The sequence below is a fragment of the Misgurnus anguillicaudatus genome, chromosome 22 (genome assembly GCF_027580225.2).
Source record: "Misgurnus anguillicaudatus chromosome 22, ASM2758022v2, whole genome shotgun sequence".
Classification (NCBI taxonomy): Eukaryota; Metazoa; Chordata; class Actinopteri; order Cypriniformes; family Cobitidae; genus Misgurnus; species Misgurnus anguillicaudatus.
This window is the reverse complement of record NC_073358.2, coordinates 46104530-46130667: the sequence shown is the minus strand read 5'-3', so window position 1 is coordinate 46130667 and position 26138 is coordinate 46104530. Positions and strand designations below refer to the sequence as shown.

Sequence of the window (26138 nt, the reverse complement as noted above, 5' to 3'; positions counted from 1 at the left end):
TGAAATGCCCCTTTTAAAAAAAAGGAATGTTTTCAACCAATGGTTGTGTAAAATGTGGACTAACCAAGAAAATGTGCATACACCATGAGTTAAAACAACCCAATGGGGCGGCACAGTGTCTTAGTGGGTAGCACTGTTGCCTCACAGCAAGAAGGTCCCTGGTTTGAGCCCTGGCTAGGTCAGGTGGCTTTTCTGTGTGGAGTTTGCATGTTCTCCCTGAGTCAGTGTGGGTTTAGTCCAGGTACTTTGGTTTCCTCACACAGGCCAAAAACATGCAAGTTAGATGATTTGGAGATCAGGTGTCCTTTCTGTCCTTGTCAGCATTCCGGTTTTGAGGTCTTTATGGGTCCACTTCGTTTTCGAGAACCGAGTGGGTTTGGGTCTAAAAGTTTTATGTGTGCCTTGGACACGGGTTGGGTATAATATTTGTGACCTTGGGTAATTTAAAATGAATGTGTTTTTGTCAAATGGACCTGAACTATCCCACGTGTGTGCATCGAGTCCAAGCGCTTGTGACATCATGTGCAATTTTGAATGCACATTTTAGCGGTTACCTTGGTGTCGTTGTCAGATAAAAAAGGAAAATAAATCGAGCAGTGGGACAAATTGGATGCGAGGACACTGGCATGTCAGTGCCATTTACATTTGGGTGCAGTCGGGTACAAAAAAATTGCCACTCGGTCAAACTCAGGTCTCATTTTCTTTGTTTGTCTCAGGCCGGGTTTTTCTTTAAACAAAAAAAAATATTTATGCAAGTCATGTTCTCATAAAATAGTGATTCAGGTCATTTGGGTCAGGTACATTTCTTTGGACCAGAGAAGACCTCTACTCTGGTTTCCTCCCACAAGCCAAAAACATGCAAGTTAGATGATTTGGAGATCAGGTGTCCTTTCTGTATGGAGTTTCCATGTTCTCCCTGTGTCAGCATGGGTTTACTTTGAGTACTCCGGTTTAGAGGTCTTCATGTCTAAAAGTTTCACATGTGCCTTGGACACGGGTCGGGTATTATATTAGTGGCTTCAGGTAATTTAAAATGAATGTGTTTTTGTCAAATGGATCCGAGAAGATCTGAACTCTCTCATGTGTGTGCACCAAGTCCGAGTGCTTGCGACATCATGTGCAATTTTGAATGCACATTTTAGCGGTTACCTTGGTGTCGTTGTCAGATAAAAAAGGAAAATAAATGGAGCAGCGGGCCAAATTGGATGCGAGGCCACTGGGGTTTCTTTCTGTCTGACTGGTGCGTGCGGGGCTGCAGACTGCACACATGTCAGTGCCATTTACATTTGTGTCCAGTCGGGTAAAAAAATTGCCACTCGGTCAGACTTGAGTCTAATTTTCTCGGGTTTGTGTCGTGTCGGGTCTTGAGAAAGACCCACCTGAGAAGACCTCTACTCTGGTTTCCTCACACAGGCCAAAAACATGCAAGTTAGAGGATTTGGAGATCAGGTGTCCTTTCTGTGTAGAGTTTGCATGTTCTCCATGTATGTTTACTCTGAGTACTCCGGTTTAAAGGTCTTCATGTCTAAAAGTTTCACATGTGCCTTGGACACGGGTCAGGTATTATATTAGTGTCCACGGGTAATTTAACTCGGGTGTTTTTGTCAAATGGATCCGAGAAGATCTGAACTATCTCACGTGTGTGCATCGAGTCCGAGCACTTGCGACATCATGTGCAATTTTGAATGCACATTTTAGTGATTACCTTGGTGTCATCATCAGGTAAAAGAGATGGAAAAAAAGCAGCGGGCCTAATTGGATGCGAGGCCACCGGGTTGCTTTCTGTCTGACTGGTGCGTGCAGGAATGCAGACTGCACACATGTCTGTTCCATTTACATTTGGGTCCAGTCGGGTTAAAAAAAATTGCTTCAAAAAATGATTCTGCTCATTTTGGGTCAGGCACATTTCTATGGACCTGAGAAGGTTTTTCTTCCACACGCCAAAAACCAATTTGTTACCAAAGTTACCAAATTGGAGATACCAAATTGCTCCTCCCCTAACCGGTGTATGGATTAGCTTGTGTGGATCAACTTGTGTATGGATTAACCGGTTCTTGCTATGAATATAGCCATTGCCATAGATGCTGGAATTGCATGAAGTATAAAAAAAGAAAACGACCCAGCATTTGCTACATAAAGCAGTCGTGCTAATAATAAAAGCATGTGACCCTGTCTGCGAAAGCCAAGCTAAAGTCTCATAATCTAATGATTAGTAGCATCAAAGCATATGGATCAAATCCATGACTTTTGTTTTGGTAATGCAAAGCTTTACACCTCGAGGAGACCCCAGAAAACACAAGGACACACTTTTCCCTCATCTGATTTATTGCAACCGTAGCAGATGGATTTAAAGTGGAGAGAGAGGGTTACAAGCAAGTCCTCCAAGACAAGATGAGAGAGCATACATCCTGAAGAGATGCTGTGAGTGGCAAGGGTTCTGGCAATAGAGAAGTCGAGAGAGTGTGTGGTTATTAGCTGGAGAATGCCAGCTTGTTAGAGTCTAAGATGGCTGGATGAGCAAAGAGGAGAGGGGAAACAGATGCCCCGCAGGGGGGTTGAAGAACATCTGCTGGGTTGCAAACAGCCAGGGAGATGTGACAGGGAACACGCAGATGCACACACATGCTCGCACTTCTAAATACCTGCATAATGACTCAAATGCCTCTTTGCATTCAGAGAGTTCGGTGATCTTTGCGTGGAGCTGAGTTGAGAGTGTCACGTCAAATAATTATTTGGAGAGCACAGTGGGATGCATTGACTAAACCCGACCAGAAGGTGGCAGCGTTGGGAAAACGGTACCCTGTGGTGGTTGTTGCTTATATGTGGTGTGTAGTTAGCAGTGATAGTGTCTCATGCTGGTCAGAGCTGGTTTATGCTGGTTTGCATTTCAGCAAAGCTGGTTGACCGGCATGGTTTTCTGGTGATGCTGGTTGACCAAAGATGTTCTGCTGGTTAAACTAGTGAAGACCAGCATCTATGGTTCTTCATAGTTGCTATATAGCACTAAAAATGGTTCCTCTATGATTACGAGCCAAGAAACACTTTCAGTGCTATTTAGCACCGTTTGTTTTTAGAGTGTTGGTATACACTTTTTGAAAGGGTTCTGCCCAGCTTATGTACCTTTTCTGAGAGTGTATAGGGATTGCATTCAAAATACATAGGTTGTTGTGTTACAATCTTAAAAATGAAGATGCTACAAAAAGTTATTTGCAGCAATGGCATAGAAAAACTATTTTTGGTTTCTTAAAGATTTAGTCTAAAGTAGAGGTGTATACATTTTATGATGGCAGGGACCCCACATACAATGAACCTTAATTTTATATGAAGAAACATTTAAACTGTGTTAGATAAATAGTAATTGTGATATTATAATAAGACAGGGGTTTCAAACTGTGGTCCAGGGACCCCCCAAATGCTTACAAGGGGTCCCCAGAAAATGTAAAAAAAACCCCAAACAAAACAAAACTGTAGAAGTCTAGTGCAGGGGTCTCCAACGTGGTGCACGTGGGCAAAGCACGTTCTATTAATAGCCTCAATTTTAACTTATATCCCCGCCATTTTTTTTGAAAAGTTGCCCGCCAGCATTTTTTCTAATTTTCACAAAAGTTTCACAAAATGCCTTCCAGAAAATTTTTCATCTAAAAATATATAAACATACAAATATATCAAATGAAAGAACAGACCCTCTGCTTTCAAACAAACAAAACAGGAAAAAGTTTCATCCTCTCTCTATTTTTTTCTGCTTAAAAACTCTTATGGGTATTTTTTTAGCAAAAAGCTGAAATAATAGCATTTTTTCTGAAGGAATTTTGTTAGAGATCAGATTCAAAATGATTATCAAAACATACATGGAGTGTAAAATTAATAAACAATTTTCAGTTTTTTTTAATAAACTGGGTAAGTGCGCCATCTATACCGCCATTGCGGTATTACAGATAACCATAAAAACTTTTCAGGAACACATTTTTTTCATGCAAATGTTTTCTCTTAATTGACGAGATAACTTTTTATATCAGCTTGGCTTCTATTATGCATATTGACATTTTAAACAATGATAAATCATATCAACAAGTAAAATCAAATAAAATCAACAAGTAAAAAAATACTTGGATTTTCAACGGGGGGTCCATGGTGGTATGACTGGGGGTCCTCCAAATATTCTTATTTTATTTATTTATTTATTTGAAAAATGTAATTAGGTATTAAACAAAAATGCATTAATAGTCTTGTAATAGAAATTATAAAATGATGAAATTAAGGTTCCCATATAAAATAATATAAAACTAAATAAAAAGAAGGTTTCCCAATTAAAATCTATTCAGTAAATTTAAAATGTCATGTAATATTTTGTATCTGTTTATACACAAAAATGCAAATTTTAATATATTTGTTACATAACCATCATAAAGTATGTAAATCCAGTCTCAATTATTTGATAATGCCCCTGTACATGATGTCCATGGTTCTCCTCTCTTTAAAATAAGGGGTCCTTGGACTAAAAAAAGTTGAAGACTTTAAGATTATATAAAAACAAGCCTTCCAGATCGTTTTATCCATTGTGGTAGCTCACAAGAAGGCTGGAGACCCCTGGTCTGGTGTGTAGCCAATTATGTAAGTCTGTAAACAATTTGCTGTCTTTATAGTATCACAAAACTTATTTAGCTAGCACAGTCTAAATGTTTCTTTATACAAAATATGGATATATATTTAGGAAAGTGCCTCTTAAAAAAAGGTTCATCATATGTGGGGGTCCATGCCATAAAAATGTTTGAAAAAGCCTGTAATAAGACACTGAATTGTTTACAAACTTAAGGCTCCCTAGACCTCAGTTTGAAAACCCCTTGTCTACAGATCCATTTTGTCACAACAATGTATCTTTTATAAAAAAGAAAGGTTCTTTTAAATGTTCTTTATGGAACCATACAGCCAAAATAGTTCTTAAATGGGACATTTCACAAGATTTTTTTAAGATGTCAAATAATTCTTTGGTGTCCCCAGAGTACGTATGTGAAGTTCTAGCTTAAAATATCATTTAGATCATTTATTATAGCATGTTGAAAATGCCACGTTGTAGGTGTGAGCAAAAATGTGCCGTTTTTGGGTGTGTCCTTTTAAATGCAAATGAATTGATCTCTGCACTAAATGACAGTGCGTGGTTGGATAGTACAGATTAAGGGGTGGTATTATCCCCTTCTGACATCACAAGGGGAGCCAAATTTCAATGACCTATTTTTTCACATACTTGCAGAGAATGATTTACCAAAACTAAGTTACCGGGTTGCTCTTTTTCACAATTTCTAGGTTGATACAAGCACTGGGGACCCAATTATAGCACTTCAGATTTTCATGATATGTCCCCTTTAAACTATTCTGTTCTCAGTACTGAAAGAAACCAACAAATAATGCAATACATAAAAATATTGAAATAAAGATATAAAATGCAACCCTTAGCAAACAACTGTGCCTTGAGATCCTCTTAACAATGATAAATGAATCAAGAGCTTTAAGTTTTCTTGGATAAAGTTCCACATCTTAGCACAACAATAAAGAAAGACCGATTCACCACTTTACTAAAGTGTTCTGGGTAAACGATATACTGCCAAAGTGTACTGAACACCACGAGTACTTTAAAAACGAACGCAAGTTAAGAATCAATTCAGAGCTGAAGTACAACAAGGAGCACGCCAAAATAAGGGAGAAGAGGGAGCGTGTGGTCGAAAAAAGACCAGCTAAAAATAGATATCACTTCCAGATGTGAGCAATCTAATGGGAACAAAGGTGAACTCTATGTATAAGCGCTGCGCTGGGTTGACTGAGAAGGCGATGGATGGATGAGTGAGCGCCGGTTGAAAGAATCGAGCCACAGAGCTGAAACAGGTTTGTTTCAAGGCTGTTGTGTTTCTCTCTGATGTTCCTTACAAAGCAGCTTTACTATAAATACAGTCTTACTCTGCTTATAGCTCATAACCGCAGCACTCCAAACACACACTCTGCTATTAAAAACCTATTTTAAGTCCTTTGAAGCAACGACATGGATATAAAAAAAATGAGTTGGAAACACAGAGAACGAATGCACACGCTAATTACAAAGAGAATGGATGAGCGAGTGAGCGTGTGCGTGCACGAACATACAGGGTATAAAAACACACCCATGATCGCTGGGACAAAGATCCAGAGAGGAGATGACACGCACAGGCAGAATTAAAGATGAAGAAGAGAAAAATACATGAAGAAACAAGCAGGTGCTGTGTTTGGGGAGACACACACAGAGCGTGAGAGAGTGGGCGAGTGACGGGGGAGAAGGGAAGTACTGTAATTGCAGTAGTTTAGATGAAGGAGTGGTGCAGCAATGCATTGGGAAGGGAGGAGAACGCAGCTCAGCCAGGAAATGGTAAGAGTAGATTACCTCAACAAGAGGAGAAAAAGTCAAAGAGAGAGAGAGATAGAGAGAGAGAGAGAGAGAGAGAGGGGGGTGCAATAATTTAATATCTAAATTATCTTATAAAGCAACGAGATTAAATGGATAGCAAATGTAAAAAAGTTCAAGTTCCTGACCACAAAAAAGAAAACCAAAACATGTGTCTAACATTTTACATTTATGTATTTGGCAGACCCTTTTATCCAAAGCGACATAAAGTGCATTCAAGCTACACATTTTATCAGTATGTGTGTGTTCCCTGGGAACCAAACCCGGGATTTTTTTTGTGCAGCTAACGCAATGCTCTGCCAGTTAAGCTACATGGGCACATTTGTCTCCAAAGCTTCTACATCGCTCTTTAGTAGTCTTTTTTCGAACAGTTTGTCAGCAGTGGTGGAGTATGTGTTTTATCAGCAATGTCTTATGCAATATTACAAGCCCTGTTACAAAAATACAAGGAATTCAAAACATAAGGCACTCACTAGACTCACTGTATGGCAGTAAAGAACCATGGTTTTACTACAGTATAACTATAATATCTGTATGTTAAAGGTGTAGTGTGCACTTTTTAAAAGGATCTCTTGACAGAAATGCTAAATACTACAGAAAACTATATTATCAGGGGTGTATAAAGACCTTTTTATAATGAACCGTTACCTTAGAATGAGACGTTTTTATCTACATACACAGAGGGTCCCCTTACGTGGAAGTTGCCATTTTGTGCCGCCATGTTTCTACAGAAGCCCTTAACGGACAAACTTTTTTTATTAAGTTGTCTCCGTTGATGACATGTTTTTCCGGTGGCGGCTACCATAGCTTCTCGTTGCATTTCAAAAGCGAGGGGTGAGCAGTGGACTGAGCCGTTGGTTGCAATTCGCAACCTCACCACTAGATGCCGCAAAAATGTACACTGCACCTTTAATACAAATAGTAATCAATTCGGCAAAAAACTTGGTTACTATACATATGCAATAATAAACCACGATTCATTTTCTTCAAGTGTAATGCAGTATTAAATATGTGTTCTGAGTTTGTCACATATAGTAAAATGTGTTATTAAAGGAAAACACCACCGTTTTTCAATGTTTACTATGTTTTTACCTCAACTTAGACAAATTAATACATCCCTATCTTTTTTCAATGCGTGCACTTAATCTTTGTACAGCGCGTGGTGAATGTGTTAGAATTTAGCCTAGCCCCATTCATTCCTTAGGATCCAAACAGGGATGAATTTACAACCTGAATGGATGTTCAATCTCTCCATCAGCTTTCCATCAAGATAGCTCTTTACAAAATTAATCCACCACTTCACCTTCTAAAGAGAGCTGTTTTGTAAATTATCGCAACTAGGTAATATGCAGTTATATACAGCTAGCAAACTGTGGGCTGTAGTATCTAACGGTAATGACTGCTGATGCTAATGCACTCTAGTTATTAAAGTGTCTAGGCATGCCCCAAAAACTCAAAAATGGTGCAAAACTTCTTAACCTCACAATTTAGTCCTACATGGTTAACATTATTTGTAGTGTTTTAGCAATACATTTTTAACATTTAGAAATCCTCTGAAGTGACTTCATACAGACTTTATGGGCCTGCAGCCTTTTTGCTTTCCTGTAAATCACCATAATTATCTTAAAAAGCATGCACACCTATTTTTGTCACGAGTAGTGGGAAGTTTTAATACAATGTGTCAAGCTACAAAGTATCAAGAAGTAAAAACACCAGAACAAAAGTTAAAACTTAAAAAGAAAATGCTTCTCGGAAGCTGACAACTTAATTTCACAAAGGTTCATGAAAGGCAGTCATGTCTTCTTGCCAAGATTCGGCACGAAAGTCATTCTTCAAAAAGCAGCTTGTAGAAATGACAGTGACGTTGCGTTTCAACTTTAGCTAAGGCGAGCAAGCGCTTTCATTTCATTCTTGCACACCCCAATAACCTGGATCATAACATACAGCCCAAAAAAATTAAGCAAGAGGCTACTTTGTCTACAACTATAACCAAAATGTCATCGCAATCCAATGTTTTAAAGATGACGAACGATTATTGAAATCAGTTTGGGGTGTTGTGTACTACTTTTTCAACCATGACAGTTATTATATTTGGTGATATTGCAAAAACAAACATGCCATTCTTTTAAATAATGCATACTAATGTATTATTATTAACTCTGTCTATATTCATTTACTCAACATCATGTCTTTTAAAGTTTTCAATATTTTACTATGTTTTTACATCAACGTAGATGAATTAATACATACCTATATTTTTCAATGCATGCACTTTTAATCTTTGTAAGTTTTATATATATATATATATATATATATATATATATATATATATATATATATATATATATATATATATATATATATATATATATATATATATAAAATGGTTAACATGTTTATTTTTACATTCTTTCTTTTTGCATTTGTAATATTTTTTGACCCCTTAACATGTCTTGTATCAATTAAGTAACTTTAGATTTGATAAAAAGGGGCAATTCTTTTAAAATAACTATTTACATCAACTAAAACAAACTTCTTACAAACTAAACATTTTATCTAAAATTCTGTTTTTCTTAAGAATTATTCTCAAGTCTGTTAATATAGTATAACATTACAGATTTTTGGCTGTTATGTGGTGTGAGGCCAGGATGGGCCAAGCCTCTGATTGGGTGGGCCAGGCCGACCCTGGCCCCCCTGTGGAGCTGGGCCTGCTGACCACGGCTGTCAATCATATCAGTGGATAATGAAAGTTCAATCTGTTTTCAGACAAAGCTGTCAAATGTCAATAAAAGCCATTACAGTATTTCAATTGTATTGCATTTTAGTTTTAGGCGATCAAGTGGCCTAAAACCACTTTCATTGTAAAGAAGAGAAACTCACTTAAAAGTTAAATGGGTTTGCAACAATGTAAGGTTAACTTTTATTCCTGTGTCTATATAGCACTGCAAAGGTCACAAGTTTGACACAAATACTGATAATATATAGCTTGCATGCCCCTGTACGTTGCTGTGGATAGAAGCATCTGCCAAATGCATAATGCAAAATGAATGTCAAGTAAACGATTTAGTTGAACTGTCCCTTTAGAATGTAAATATGAAAAAATGTATTTCCAGACTGACTTTAAGCCTCCTAAGCTATGACAGAGCAACATCTATCTGCCTCTGGGCTCCTATGGAGAGTAAATGAGGGACCTGCATAAAGAGCACACGAGGTGAACTTACTGTGAAAATGACTGAAGTGGTATTGGCATAAAAGAGCGAGGTGAAAAACGAGAGGAAAAAGTGGAAAAGACAGAGTGACTATAGAAGGGAGAGATGTGTGAAAGATTGTTGAAATTAGGACAACGTATGCAGTCGAGGCCGCGTCGAGAATTGAGCTCACAGCTTGTACCGAGCGTGACCTTTGCACAAAGGTAGCAGGCGCACAAAAAATAGAAAGACTTTTTTTCACATCCCCTTTAACAAAAAAGGAACGTACAGGTCTACAAAGGGTACGGGAGACAGATTTATTGAATGAGAAAGAAACACAGTTTTACGGACGACGAGACCTACACAGGAGAGGACGTCTGCTTTTGGGTATAAATCAGACAGATAGTCTGTTTATATCCCAGTGTGTGTTATCTGTGTTTGGGGAGGGGTTCTGCACTGATATAGGCGATAGAAAACCTTACATAAACATACACACACATTCACTTGGCCCGTCTTTTGCAATGGAGGCCATCATTATAGTAATTGGAGGGTAGAGAGATTTGCTGGTCAGGCAGTCTTTCTCTCTTTCCGTCTCTCTGTTGCTTTGCCATCCTCAGTGCTGGACGTTGCGCGTTCATGCTATTCCTCTAAGTCAGCGGGTGTTTGATTTGCCTTTAATTTTCCGTAAGATTTGCTTTCGGTCTCTCTTTCTCTGGCCACGTTGTGATGCTTTGCTAGTGCACTCAGTCCTCTGCAGGCTGTGGAAAGTTACGGGGTGGGGCGCAGAAAGGGCGGGGCCACTGACACAACTTTGAACTCTTAAAGCTGTTTTTAGTGGGCCACAGGGAGAGCGGTGGGGCGGCCCACTACAAGCGTGAAAACAACGGTTTAACGGTCGCCGCAACTTAACTCGTGGCTCTTTGATGATATATGGAGAGACAGAATGGAAACAAAAAGACACTTAATTTCGAGGAAGACAGAGAGACACGTGTTTGCGTTTGGTGAGTCCCTAGCGCCTTTAAGTCGGGGGTAATTGCGTAGGCGGAGTCTTGGGGGGGCGGGGGTGTGGAAAGTAGTGGGTAAATATTATCTCTGCTGCGATCCAACTCCCCACCTCCAACACACACACACAGTTGAACACGACTGGAGCTCTAAATCCCTCAGACTGCCAGTCTAAGCACTCTGTACTCACACACATCAACATTAAAGCGCACACCAACGCTTTGCCTGTTTTTCCGTCTTTCATCCTCGCCCAAAAGCATGTGTGGTGCACAGTAATACTGTTTGTGTAAGTAGGACCCATACGAAGCCACACATGACCTGAAACAGTAGTTTAACACCCACTGCACTTTTTTCCACATCACTTATTTCGGTAGAACATTGTGTTAGGGGTGCAAAAGGTTTTGGGTTCGAACCCCAGGGAGCACACACACTGATAAATCTATATGTTGCAATGCACCGCAAGTCTCTCTCTATCTACGGTAATGGCCAAAAGTGATGTTTGGGAGGAGGATTTGTACAATGTTTGCTTTTAATGCACTTTCAGGTTAGATTAAACCATCAAAATATGAGATGCATGGTACAATGAACAAAACACTATGTATGTGGTATTTGTTAGACAAAATAATTTGTCAAAAAGACTTGGCACAGCATATTAGGGGTTAGGGAATCTGTTTTTTATTAAATGTATAGAAAAATATTTATTGATCCTCTTTTGCACATACAGTAATATAATTTTTGGCAAAGCCTCTTTAAATTCTCAAAGTTTATACTCCAAACACACCAATGCAACATGCACAGAAAATGTTTAATGCATATTTAATAAACTATTTAAATAAAGAGCAAAGATGTCAATTGTTTAAAGTTGGACATTACTTACGGCCACTGCTGTATCTATTTTATATGAATTTAAATGTGCTCAGTATTTTTTTTTTTTGCTGTGTTGACGTTTTTCCAGTTACCTTACATTTGCATGCATGCATTTGTCGGACGCTTTTATCCAAAGTGACTTTCAGTGCATTACTGGAAGTCCCTGGGGATCGAACCCACAACCTTTTGCACTGTTAGGGGGTAATGCTATTTCATGCATTCTGACTTATAAACACAGTTAAAGGTACAATTTGTAAGATATTTGCAGTAAAATATCCAAAAACCACTAGTCCGATGTTATATATTTTGTCTAGCTGATTATTAACAGTATCTATAATGTTTTCAACTACTTGTAAATTATGAGAAAATTGCTGCCCTAAACAGTGACACGGGGCAGTGCAGTCGCCTGTAAATGACGTTAATATCTACGTTACTCTTTGTTACCGCCTTTACTGACGTAAAAACCACATGACAACAGTGTCGTGGACAAATGCGGAAGAAACAGCGTCTGTCGGGCCACTCGTTTTTTTATGGTAAGTTTGTTCATCTGAACACTTAATTCTGTGCTGTGTTAACAAACCATCGTATTGAACTTATACTGTAACATCTATGACTAACAATTGCGTTTTGAACCTTACATAATGAAAAAAAACCGATGTCATCAAAAACAAAAAAATTACAAAACTTGATTACTTTACCTCATGTGTAACATGATTTCTCGTTCCTGTCTGATCGATGGGCATCAGCGTTTGAGTTAAAGACAACAAATCCCATCAGTCCACGCTGCTTCAGAGCACCATTAATCTACGTCATTAGTATTGATTTGATCTGGTGCCCTCTAGTGGCGCGGATTAAACAAATTGAATCTTTAAAGAGTTGTAATCCTCATGCTAAACAAATGCAAAGTGTCAAAAAAACCCAGTTGAGCTTGTGATGGACTATTTCTGGGACAAATTCACACCTACTACAAGTTTCGGAAAGTTTTTTTCAAACATGGGTACCCGTTATCTATCATTGACCCTTTATTCCTTTTATGGGCACTTCCCCTGTAAAAGCACGCCCACATGTCAATCAGAGTGAAAGCGAGAACGAGGACGCTCATTAGCATTGTTTCTTCGAGTAAAATTCACAGGCATCACTTCCCTTGACAGCTTTGTTTTATATCAAGACTCAACAAGGGCACGAAAGAAAATGTGTGTTTTTGGATGTACGGAGAAGAAAGCTTGTTCAGCTTTCCAAGTAAGCCAGCCTCATGGGAACAATGGATATAGTTTGTTTATCCGGGGAAGCAGCAGAGTTGTGCGAGTGTGTTTGTCTAATGCTAGATTTCGTTGAAATTGGCCAATCCCAACCTGGGCCATGAGTCGCAGGCGGTAAGTAAAACTGCATCAAATGTCTGTTTTGTTGGAAAAGAAAATGATTTGCTACTTGGTCGGATCTAATGATGTAGTTCCCAGTGCTCCGACATATGGTCAGGGTTCCCACACCTTAGTTAACTTCAAGGACCTTTCAAGGACTTTCCAGGTCCAATACCCTCAAATTCAAGGACTAAATGTGGGGATAAAATTTCAAGTGAGAGCAAAGTTACATAGTGTTACCTTTTAAGATACATTATTACAGTTCCCTTTCAAAGGAATTTGCGCAGCGTTACTGTGGCGACACTTTGGGGACGCCTCCAGGGGTAAGTGCGTCTGAATGTGTATATCCAGGGGTGCAAACTCATCAGGGGTGAAAAAGGTGACAAGACACAAGCGCTCTTATATAAGCGGATACGCGGCTTGCACGCTCCTCTTAAACAGAAACAGGTATATAGTGCATATAGCACTGTTGTCAACGGCTTAAAATCACTTAACTTAAAACTGCGGTGCGTGAACAAATGTTAAGCTTTATGACCACGCGCACAGCAACGTGACGTGGGCGCGTAACCTCAAATGAGAAAATACTACGAGTTAAGTATGTGCACTCAATCTGCAGACTGCTTAAACTTCGGCAGCAAATGAGGTGGCTATAAATTGTAAAACATAACCCGCCAAACTGTCTAGTAATTTGACATCGTTACCACAATAGCTGGACATGATTTTCATAATTTCATTTACTGCTACCATGTCGCAGACCCCCCTCACCCCTCATTTTCAAAAACTCATCGGATCTAGACGAATCACAAGAATGACCTATTTCGTATCAAAAAACGGCAAATTTCGCCGAAAGGTGACAAGTTTGCGCCCCTGATATCAAATTCAACCAATGGTGAGGCTTAATGACAAAGACAGGGTGACACAGGAGCCAGGAAGTGGGTGATTCTCACGAAACCATTGAAACACCACGGCCATAATGATTTTAGCTTTAAAATGTGTAATATAGTAACATTAAAAAGCATCAGAATTAACACAATACTGTGTTCTACCTTGCACAATGTGTGATTTCAACATAAGAATTTATAATTGTAAATTTTATCTCATTTTCTGCTGAAATTCTCATTACCGCAATGTGTCTGGCTGTGTTTGAACATGCGTTATGTTGTAATTTAATCAAATTAACACAAAAATATTAAGAAAAAAAATAAATGGATGTTTTGCTAGACTACTTTAGATGACAGAAAAAATATTTACTGAATATTCATGTATAATAATAATGAAGAAAAATTAGGAAAATGATGTGTCCATGCCTGATGTTCTCATCCTCCGCAACACTTTTTGAGAACAGTTTAAGCACACATACAAAATTTTAATAAAGTTTGATTTTGAGTGACCAAGCACATGGACCAGTTACTTCAAGACGGCTACCAGGTAAGATCATTTTTTTTACAGTTAATTTGAAATATTGTCTTGTCAAAAATGCTTACACGACATTTTGATTATCATTACCGCAACAGATGCTTATTAAATGTTAATTTAATTAATAGAAGCATAATACTTTTAAATGCATGTGCAGAATCTACAAATTATGCTCTTTCAGGTTTGTCATGTCATTTTGAAAATATGTCAGTGTTGATGTTTTCTGACTGTTGCGGTAATGAGATTTTTTAGGACTAATTTTTAAAATTATGTTACAAAAAGTGTTAAATGACAAGTAAAAGTTTTTAAATTAATGTTCCCATTTACTCCAGACTTTGTTTTTCAATGTATGGTGGGAAAAAAGTAAATTTAAGCAATTTTTACATTTTCATGCTTGACATTTTTAAAACCAAGTTTTCGTGAGAATCACCCAAGTATATCGCTAACTGAAATATTGCCAAATATGGCGTTACAGGGATGCAGGAAGTACGGCAAGGGAGACGCAGCGTCTCGTTCCCTTCTCAGGGAAAAACAGTTACATATGTAACCCGAGAAGTTTTCATGTGTCAAACACAACTACGCAAAAAAGCATTTTTGTATGAATCAACATTCGCATACAGAAGATATAAGCATATAAAGCGAACAGTTTAGCATGTGTGCTTAAAAAGTCTTTTATGATATTATCCTACACTATACAGGGAATAATATGGATTTTTTTCCCAGAAAACTTCTTGCATAAATAGTTTCAAGCACTTTCAATGACCTGTATCCTATGTATGTATATTTTCAAAAACTTCCCAGGGCCTTGAATATCCCTCCCAGATTCACAAACTTTTAAGGATTTCAAGGACCCGCGGGAACCCTGTATGGTCCAGACACACCCTTTGGCAACCCAAGTTCGGTTTGCCAATCCTGAACCCCTCTCTCCACCCTGTACTTCTCTTATGCACTGTCTATGAAATAAAGGCCAAATGGGGGGGTACTATTTTCTTAGTATTGTAATTTTGTACATTTTAAAGATGCGTATCCGCTCAAAGTACATTTTGTTTCTCAATGCTAACACGCATGGACTAAAAGCCACAAAACTCTGATTTTCCAATGTTTTCATAAAGCTTTTGTTTGATTTTTACAGCTGTGTGTTTCCAACCCCAACTCACTGTACTCCTGGGGATATTATCAGTTAATGTGTGTGTACATATAAAATTATGCCTACTGGTAAATGTTTACTTTAACCACTTGGTTGATCATCATCAGCGATTTGGTTTAAAACAGGAAACCAGAAGAAGAGCGGCGAAATGCAAACAGTGTGAGAAAGGGAGGGCAGGAACAAATGGAGCAAGTGTAAATGAATGGAGATGCAAGCACTTTTCTATAACACTTTTCTAAAACCCTGCAGTAATGTGATATCTCTGTGAATTCAAAGCTGGAATCGCACCTCTTATCCCTAAATCTGCATGGAGAATGAAGGGAGGGACGGAGAGAAGAAAAGAAGAATGAGACTGAGAAATAAAGGAAAAAAGAGTGTGGGAATAGGGACACAAACAGTGGGCTCATGTGCTCTGCAATCACCGTTGGGAGGAACAAGTCACATTTCAATACGGTCATTAGATACTCACCATTATATTTAACCGTCTTGCGTGGGAGGGGGTTCCAGTTGACGCAAATCCCCTTTTCAAACCCGATCATGAACATCACGAGAAAGACTTTGGCGCAGCCCATTTCTCCGCTCCTCTTTTATTTCACACCACAGTTGAATCCTGATTGGTCGACGAGGTGCGTAGGATCCAGATGTACTCGGCTCCTGTCGAGAGAGATAAAGAAGACAACAAAACATAAACAAAAGTGATTACGAGATGGGCTGCACCTCCCCAGAGCCTCTCCGTCACGATCCCAGCGGATCTGGAGAGACAAACACGGTGGCGACAATTTAATGACAGACTGTACACTGTTTTTAAAAAGTAATGCGTTTTGGCAGACCACCAGCTTAAGCGTGCATGCTTGTCAAAACGCGGCAGCATCAACTAACTCGCGGCCAGTTATGAGAAACATGTCACATATGGAGAAAGGCTTGTTTCTGACAGGCGAGGACAATGAGAAATGCGTTCGTAATTATAATTGGACGTTGCGTTTGCGAGGATACATTGTGATGATGCCTGAAATGAGGCTTCAAAGGAAATGTTCAGCATTAGCCATTTTTACACATTTACTCTAATCATTCAGTCACACCTGTTTCTTTCCATTAAAAAAGGGAAATTAGGGCCTTGATAGTATTTGCTGATTTGAGAGCAAACCCATTGACTTTTAAATGTGCGTCAAATGTCAAATGCTATTTAGCGCCGCAGATAACAATATAAAACCGTTCTGGGCACTGCTGCGTTTTATCATTCAGCACGAAAGGTTGTGCGAATTTAAATGTTAGGGGTGATAAGCAAGTTTGGAGGGGCGACCTCTTACCATCACTGAATGGAGATGGGGAGCAATCTCACCGCCATTGATTTCTGTTTTTCTTTTTTCATTAGCATGAAAAAAGAGACAGAAAAGCGCCAGATAACAGACGTGAGAGATTGTGGCGATTTGCTCCAAATGACTTGTCCGTAATAGTGGGGCTGCAGTATGGCAATTCGATGACTCGCATGCCAGTTTTTTATTGGATCGATGTGGCGCTGCTTTTATCTCAGCTGTGACAAGTGGACAAGACTTGAGAATCCAGATTTATTGGTTCAATTAAGTGATTAAGCTTATTTAAAAATATATTTTTTTATATGAAATCATATTAGTTTCTAATGCAATGTACTATATAGCAATAAAAATGCTTTTATTAAAACAATATTTTAGCGAAATGCACATAATGAACACACTCCCTTTATGTTGCTTTCCATCTGGTTTATGCACGTGCGTTATTGTTATTATTGCGTATAATCTTGTTATTGCAGCCATAACTGTAATCTTCCCTTTATCTCCAAAAAGCCGTCACTGTGAGAGCTCTGGCTGTTAGCTATGAAGGGTTCATATGTCCACGCATGAACTGCGGAGGGATTATGAGCAGAGCTCCAACAGCAACAGAGCAGAAGGGAACTCAAAGACCCCGTGCTCAGTCTCTGGAAAACAACCCTGAAGTCACCAAGAGCCCTGAATAAAACTCACTTATCATGTGTGAGGCTCAGCTAGCCTGTACATTGATATCAGCAGATCGTTTTACAATTCAATCAAAAGAATTGCTTTTACAGTTTTGTTATTTAGACAAACTGGAGGTCATGCAAGTATACATTCATACATCAGATTTTGGGAACACTTTACAATAAGGAGGCATTTGTTAACATTAGTTAATGCATTAGCTAACATGAGCAGGGTTTCCCGCAGGACTTTGCAGTTCGGGCGGCCCGCCTAAGCTGGAAAACCCTACCGCCTTAACTAAGTCGTCAATGTCTGGAGTATAACTAGCCAGTTGATAAAACATCTTGGAATAGCGCGGACGCATTTCACGCCGCGAGTGTGTACGCACGCCACATGGCCGAAATGAGAGAAGAAAGACGTGGTCCGTCATTTCTGTAGGATAGCCAGTTGTTAAAACACGTGTCCGTAAAAACTGTAAGTGGACTTATGTTTTGGGTTTATTAAAGCCTTGTATTAGTCAATAGTTCTAAAGTAAGTTAGCATGTGATTTTGTTGTTTGAGGAACCTGCTAGCTAGGTTGCACATGCCTGTTGATTCGATATAATTGTTGAGCGCTCTTGCTCACGTTATTTATGTGGATTATTTACATGCCACAGTAGTTACACTCCTTTAAGATAATAAAATTAATAGTGGAAAATAATCAGTTTTTACAATTTTTGTGTTATCTATCATCATTTGCCAGACGTTCTACAATATCTGCTTTAGTTTGTGTTCATTAACCCTTTAGTTTCACTTCATCATGCAGCTATTCCCGTTAGAGCTAAAAACATTTAATTCATTGATAATCTAGTATGTGTTCCTTTTCTGTCATAGTTTCTTCAAAATTAAGTTTTATTTGAGTGTTTTTAATAAAAATATTTCATCATGACACGTACGCCCTTTGATTGCCACGCCCCAGGACCCAAACCACCTTAACTAACAAATTTTCTGTAGAAAACCCTGATGAGCTATCTTAATACATGAGAATTTTTAGCATTTACTAATGCATTTATAAAATAAAAAGTTCTAACTGTTAAAGTCCGTGTAAAGTCTGATATTAACTCATTCCATGCCAGCCTTTTTTTTAAAAGTTGCCCGCCAGCATTTATTGTGATTTTTACAAAATGCCTTCAATTTTACATTCCTTAATGCAAAAATGTATTATTAACAAAAAATATTTTAAATATATGCTAAATACAAGTTCATTGTATAAGCATATTTTTGAAGTTGAAATTTATTTTTGACCTTTTATAAACTGTTATGTTTACAGGTTTGTAACAAAAATAAAGTTTTTCTTTCAAAGCATCGTAAATATATATCCCCTGGATTAAAATATTTGGAGGGTTAAATATATTTATTTATTTATTTCTTAAAATATATTTCAATTTATTTTATAATATATTACATGAAATATATGTATGTAAACATATTCCAAAATATATTTGTTGGCCATTTTTTATATATGTAAAAATATATATTTTTTGCCATATGATGGGAACCAATCAGCGGGAAGAGATGTTTATAAATAGCCGTCCCGTGACAGTTTTTGCAGCATCCCTCCTTCACCCCATCCTCAGCAAGTATATCTATCCCAGTTAAGGGGGGGGGGGGGGGGAACTCTGGGTTCTGAGCTCGAAGCCCTCCCCTTGGATAGCATGCAAAAATATGCTTTCCCTATAGACAGTTTCAGCAGTAACAACATAAACAAGCGGCTGTCGTGGTCAGCACGTAACTTCCGGTAAACTCCGCTAAAAATAAATAACAACGTAGTTTAAACGTACTTTAAACGTAGTTTGTTTATATAATAAGCAAAAAAACAACAACACATAGATTACATAGGAAACCAAAACATTTGTTATTTTCGATGAGGCAGATCAGTTTAGAAATAAAGTTCGGATCCAGACGTATATCGCACCAGCGCACGTGTGTCCGATGAAACCGTCTATATCTTATTCCCTAACGATTACATTTTAATGATAACCCGTGAACTAAGATGAATAAATGCTGATAAACTATATTGTATATTTTTAGTTAACACAATGTTAACACGTAAATTGCTCATTGTGCAATCAAGAAATAATTATCTTTATTTGCCAAAGAAAGCGAACTGTGTAAAAAAATGGACGTATAAGTGAGTGTTCGAAATGAACTCCTCCCATAAGAAAACACACGACTGTGTTTTCCTGTGTGTTTCATGGATGTCCGGAAAAAGGTCAAAGGTTGAGTGATGACCGACTTTGTGAGTCTAGAGCGTTTCCCATGTCCTTTCAATCTGTTGCTCACTCGCATACACTTCCTCTCGTTTTCCTGTCAATAATAAGGTCTTCTCTGGGGCTAATGTCTAAACCCTGTGTTCCTCATGTAAACTACGGTCTGTTGACCCTCCGGAGACAGCAAATGTCAAGGCAATGGAGAGTTCATGACAGCTGAACGCGGGCTGTAAAGTTAATGCGTGAAGATACAAAAGATGGACGTCTCCACCCCTTAACACATCTAAACATATCTTTCCAAAATCACACTTTTTTCTTGATTTCTCTTTTAATTAAAATTAAACAAAATCCCATCGCATGTCAGTGGAGTCACAGGAAGGAAATTTCCCAACATCCTGCCGGCTGCCGCTATCTCTGTACCGTGACGACAATTCCAGAAAGCGACCACTTAACAGCTCAGCATACTGAGAAAACATTTGCACCAAGCCGAACTCTCTGAAAGTCATATGCGATGTGCATACTGCTAACCAATACTGCATTTGGCATACGATCTGTTTATTTTTGTGTAAGATCAGATGGCTCTAGTCAAAACATGGCAGCGTGCTTTCAACCCCTAGAGCAGCAGGCAGGGATCTTTTATAGCCACAGAAGTGGGGCAGTAGGTACCTCACCAACTGGCCTGCGGTAAGAGACGCCACAAACCATCTCAAGGTCTCAGTTCTGCCCTAAACCCTGCTGGTTGCACTGGTATGAGGTCTTCAAAAGGAATCTCAGGCTTTTGGAAAGAGTGTCATATTTTAAAAAAAGGTCTTTGGCTTTCAGAAAGCATCTTTGGCTTAGATACTTTCACAAATAGTCTCAGGATTTTGTCCCAGAGACAGTTTTGGGATTTCAGCTTTGACGTTTATACCAAGTCCCTTTAGGAAAGTCACGCAACCATAACTCCATGGGAAGTTTATTTATTCAGCATTCAGATTTATTAGATATTTTTTCTATTAAAGCAATAGAATTGCTCTTTGCTCCCCCTACGGGTTGGAAGCAGAATTGCCCATTACCACTGTCGTAAATAATTTAGCCTTAGTGTTGCTTTAATCTCAAAAATGTATACTTATCACTGGTTTTGTGGTCTAGGGTCACATTTGGGTGAACTATTACTTTTTGGATATTGGATATAACGAGCACTCCTATTACTATCAATACAATCCAATGCTCAATATGGCCGCTCTGACGATGGGAAAACCGCCTTCCAGTTCCAACAAACCAATAGGGATGCAACAATATGATATTTGGGGGCTGATATCGATTTAAACCAATTTACCTATCTCTATAATCACGTGCTAAAATTGCAATTATAAAACGGCCAGTTCTGGTTCTTCATTCTGATTGGTTGAAACGCGTTCTCAGCTGTGATAAAACTCACCGGTAAACCCACGGCTCAAACCGTATTACATAGCTTGTATCACTGCGCCACTGTTGTTGTGTACTGTAGAAAATAACTGTCAAAATGTCGGATTTTGTTGTCAATTTTGATTTATTGGGTGGGCTAATTATATTATATTGTATTAATTATAATCCTCAACAATTGAACAATTAATGGCGATATCCAGATAAGTGTCAATAAATATTGTTGAGTTTTCTTGTTAATGCTTCCGTGAGGAGTAGTTGTACCGTATATTATCCACTGGGTGGCGATCACTGATCAGTGGTGGCGATCTTACACAACATAAACACTGATGCTTTCACTCAACACTTTAAAACTCAAGTGTATTTTTTGATCAGCGATCTGAATCGGATCTCTAACAAAAGTCATTCACAGAAATGGAATTATCACAACATTTGGCTCAAAATTTGAGAGGATAAAAGAACAATTGAAGGTAGGGTGAAACGTTTTTATTTTGTTGTTTGAAAGCAGAGGGTCTGTTCTTTCATTTGATATATTGTATGTTTATATATCTAAAGAAGAACATTTTTCTGGAAGGCATTAATGTTTAACTAAAGCTGGGTGGCAACTCTTTTAAAAACGCTGGCAGGGAAAGTGTTAAGCATGCTTCCAAGCATATTTGATCCACACGTCAACAGTTGCACGGTATAAATGTTAATGTATAAATTAGATGAATGTTGATTTATGAAAATAAACACCACAGTCTTAATGAATCATATTTTCATTGTGTCTTTGCTCCGTCTGTTTTGCTTGGGAACCGCTCTGTTGCAGACACACTTGAGTCTGAGGAACTACTTTGTTTGGCGGAAGAGTAATATCTGTACTAATATAATTACAACTTATTTGCTGTGTTTTATTATATGAAATCCTGCTATACATAATTTGAAGCAACCGTTTTATAAACGCAATAAGCCCCGCGAAGCAGTGGGTTACCAGTGCATTTTATAACGGCTTCGCGTCGTGCCTAACAACGCCCCTTAGCCGTTATAAAATGCACTGGTAACCCACTGCTTCTTGGGGCTTATTGCTTTATTAATCAACATATGAAGAGTTTGGTTTCAAAAAACGCAATAAATGAATTAGTTGCCACCAAAATCAGTATTGTATCAGGTCAGTATTAAAAAGTAAATTCTTAATTTTACGCAAAATGCAATATCCACCGTGTTATCCCAAAATGCAATAAACGCCAGTCCTCCTTTTCTGCAACCAATCAGCACACCATTCCACGCATTGTAAACAACAATGGCGGCGCGTTGAATACACACAGAATCCTAGTTTTCCTCATCTACTTAGTATTCCATGATCAAAAAACAAACAAAAACAAAATAATACTTTTGATGGCATTGATAAACCTGTGATGGTTTTCTGTGGCGGGGAAGAAACGTAAGCCACTCGGGTGACAAAAAATGCCGGCTGTTGCTTGTTCTCACAGGACAGCATCAAGCTTCTGTCATGCTAACACATTGACCCCAGAGGATCTTATAAAAAACTTTTCATTATTTACGCAAAGTCAACGAAAATCGAGCAGATCGCTGTCAAAAAAGTTCAACGATGACGTCCCAAGGATGACAGCAGCAATGACAGTGTTCTTAATATGACAAAGTAAGTGTTTTGATTAATGCCATAAATGTTTTGATTTTTTATCTAGTCAACTAAATGAATATAACATGCCAAAGATGAATGCACATTTATATATTGATTCCATAGATTTATAGCATTTTGAAAAAATACTTGCCATGGATTTATTGCATTTTGTGGAAAAAAATAATCAGTTTTTATAATAAATCTTTGAAAATCAAATTATGGATTTAAATTTTTAATGTTATCATAACCTAAAGATGCTATGTGAAAGTTTGTAACAGAAAATAGTGGTTTTTATCTTGTCACTTTCTAGGTATAGAAAACACGTCTTTACCCAAATTAGTCAAAATGGATTTATTGCATTTTGGAACCAAACTCTTCATATTTATCCTAATGTGAAACAATAAATTTGTGAGAAAAAAACAACTATTAATATTCTGAGATTATGTAGCAATCTTGTATGATAAGACAAAACAATCATATGAAACCCGAGAACCAATAAAATAGATAACATGACACCATTTTATTTGAAAATGATTTGTTTGTGTAGAAAGTAATATACGTCTAGGATGGCATGGGAGTAAATCATAAATAAATCTTGATATTTAGGTGAACTATTCCTTTAAAACTGACTGGTCATTTTTGTTTGTGACAGCAGCGCCTGAAGTTGGCATGCATGTGTTATCTGGTGAGTGTTTTTTGGTGGAAGAAAGTGTGAAAGTTGTTTTTGGTCAAACTGTATGCGTGCTGTAAGTGTGAGTGATGATGTTGAAAGTGAGATTGTGTGAAAGAGTGGGAGGCAGAGACAGCTCGTGTGAGCTCACTCTCTCTCTCTCTCTCTCTCTCCGTGTGTGCGTGTCTGTTGTCGGACAACGACAGGCCGTGAGCTGTTTCATTACTGAATGAGATGAGATGAAAGTCTGATAATCAAAAGGAGTTTGATCAGCTGCAGGCCTGTAGGTGGTTACAGACACATCCCACTTCCTGTTCCCCGGGTAAACCTCTATCATCTCCCATCACAACATTCGGCGAGTCTGGGGAAAACATCTGCAATTCAAGTTCAAAGCACTTTATGGCCAAACCAAGGACAGAAAGAGAAACAGGAGAGGTCATGTCTTTCTTTAGTTACTTTAGTTAGAATTATCAAGATCTCACCTTTTAGTTTTATTATACTATATAAAGGATCACGTAGAGTCAGTCTGGCATTATCACAACATTAGCCCAGAGGAAAACGTTATGGCTCACGAGTTGCCCTTTTATAACTTAATAGCACATTTAATAGCAGTTCAGTTACATTTCATTTAGGTATCAACTTTATCTCACATGTCGCTTTTGAAATGGCAATTTTTTGACATACGGTACGAGCATAACGTTAGAAAATTAATGTAGCAGGGCTCGCAAAATCGCTAGCCCGACGTCCCGGGGCTATTGTGCTTTGCAGTCGGGCTATCAAAATGCATCCCCGCCCTGCCCTTAGGGCTATCTTGACTTATAGGGAGGAAAAAATATATTTAAATGCTTATGCATTCTCTCACAGATTTAGATGGGTAACTGTGGTGTATGAAATTCAGGCATTGGGTATTTAAATTGCGTTTGAGCGCGCGCTCGAGTTTTACTTTCACTTTCACTCGTTTTAAAACGCATAGAGAAGCTATGGTACCCGCCACTGAAAAAACATGTAATTGACGGAGACAAAATTGTCCGTTAAGGGCTTCTGTAGAAACATGGCGGCACAAAATGTCAACTTCCACGTAAGGGGACCCTCTGTGTATGTAGATAAAAACGTCTCATTCCAAGGTAATAAAAACATAACAGTTCATTATAAAAAGGTATTTATACACCCCTGATCATATAGTATATTATTTTGCATTTCTGTCAAGAGATCCTTCTAAAAATTACACACTGCACCTTTAAAGCGACAGTAGCACCTGTTTTTCTGATCGAAAACATTATCCAATCTGTAACTGGATGATCCAAATTGTTGTTTATAATGCGTGAAATGGTGCGCTGTGATTGTTTGAGCGGATTCTGCAGAAAAGGAGGACTGGCGTTTATTGCGTTTTGGGAAAAAGGGAGAAAAGATGACAGAATAACAAAGCTGATATTGTATTTTGCGTAAAATTAAGAATTTACTTTTAAATACTGACCTCACACAATTCTGATTTTGGCGGAAATTCATTATTTTTAAATAGCGTTTATCGCGTTTTGGAACAAAACTATTCATTTTCTACTTTAAACCCCAACAGGGGGATTAGTATAAATTTGAAAGGGTTAATTTTGATGTCATGCTCCCCTGAGTGTAGATTTTTGTCTCATTACCTAATAAGTAAATAAATGCATATGAAACGTTGGTTAGTGGTGACATTTTGTAAGCATAAAAAACTACAAAATGATACGAGAGACTGACTAATCAAAAGCATGTATTCAAAATCTCTCATTTTTCTCCTCGCTCTGTCAACCCTTGATCTTTTTGAATGCTCTCCATCTCTGACCTTGTTCCTGTTTTAATGATCAGTTTTAAGTAGAAGCTGAAGAGTGAGTGCGGGTAAGTACGTGAGTTGGAAATCGGCGACAGTCACGTGTTGCCCTTCTCTGCCCTATGCCCCCAGGAGCCGAGGATGCTGGGATACCCTCTTTGACCCATCATTAATGCTGCATGCGTTCCCAATTCAATCAGCCTGATTAAAAACAACCCCGTTCCCTTTGTAACCCGGCCGGTTTCACGTGTGTGCATCCGCGCGACGGCTAGTTTGATTTCATGCGGCAGTATGTCAACAGCAACACAGCAATTAGCAGACAAAGCGACAGTAACCACATTCTGTGCATATGGTCCCATAGAGGCTTTTAGGAGAGATGTGTTGGCCGTTGCAATTCTTTTCAAGACAACAAAGATCAGCACGGTAAATAGCTATATGCGAAAGGATCGGATTTAACATTATGCAATAACGATTACGGCCGTGTTTTGCTTTTACGATTTTACCAATGACTGGTGGAGCACATAATCATTTTAGCAGAGAGCTGTAGCATGTTCGAGGAGCTGGCTCAGAGCCTAGGATGAATAGTTTGTATTTTGCTGTGCCTGTGATATTTTACAGGGAGACGGCTACAAGACATTTCTATACACACATCGACATGCACAGATCCTACACCGCTGTATCTGTGATCATACAAACCCACAAAATGTGACAGATAGATAAAATCAATCAAATTAACAGATGAATAAGGCCGTGCGGTAAACACAGACCTCCCACTGTCTATTATGTTGCTAATATTAATTAAGCACCAATGTTACTGTGAATAACCGAAAACAACCACTGCTTCTATTTTTGTTTACTCAAATGATTCGATGAAAAGCTAAAGCAATGATTACTGCATTAAGGAATACAAAGGCTAAATGCTACTGTTCTGTTAATTTGTCATTTTTTGTATAATTATTTAACCTTTTCAAGTACTACCTCAAAAGCATAGTGTGTTCAATAACATTATTTTGGGAAG

General features: G+C 38.3%; 1 protein-coding gene across 2 annotated transcripts in view; it reads right to left on the bottom strand.

Moving 5' to 3' along the window:
• Positions 1-26138, bottom strand: part of sema4c (sema domain, immunoglobulin domain (Ig), transmembrane domain (TM) and short cytoplasmic domain, (semaphorin) 4C) — an 88332-nt gene that overhangs the window by 25064 nt on the left and 37130 nt on the right. For both annotated transcript variants that reach the window (XR_008642908.2, XM_055198535.2), the window contains exon 2: positions 15875-16059. Coding sequence is in view for 1 of the 2 variants with exons in the window: in XM_055198535.2 (XP_055054510.2) it covers positions 15875-15977 (103 nt within the window). In the remaining variant the exon portion in view is untranslated. The remainder of the gene's footprint in view (positions 1-15874; positions 16060-26138) is intronic.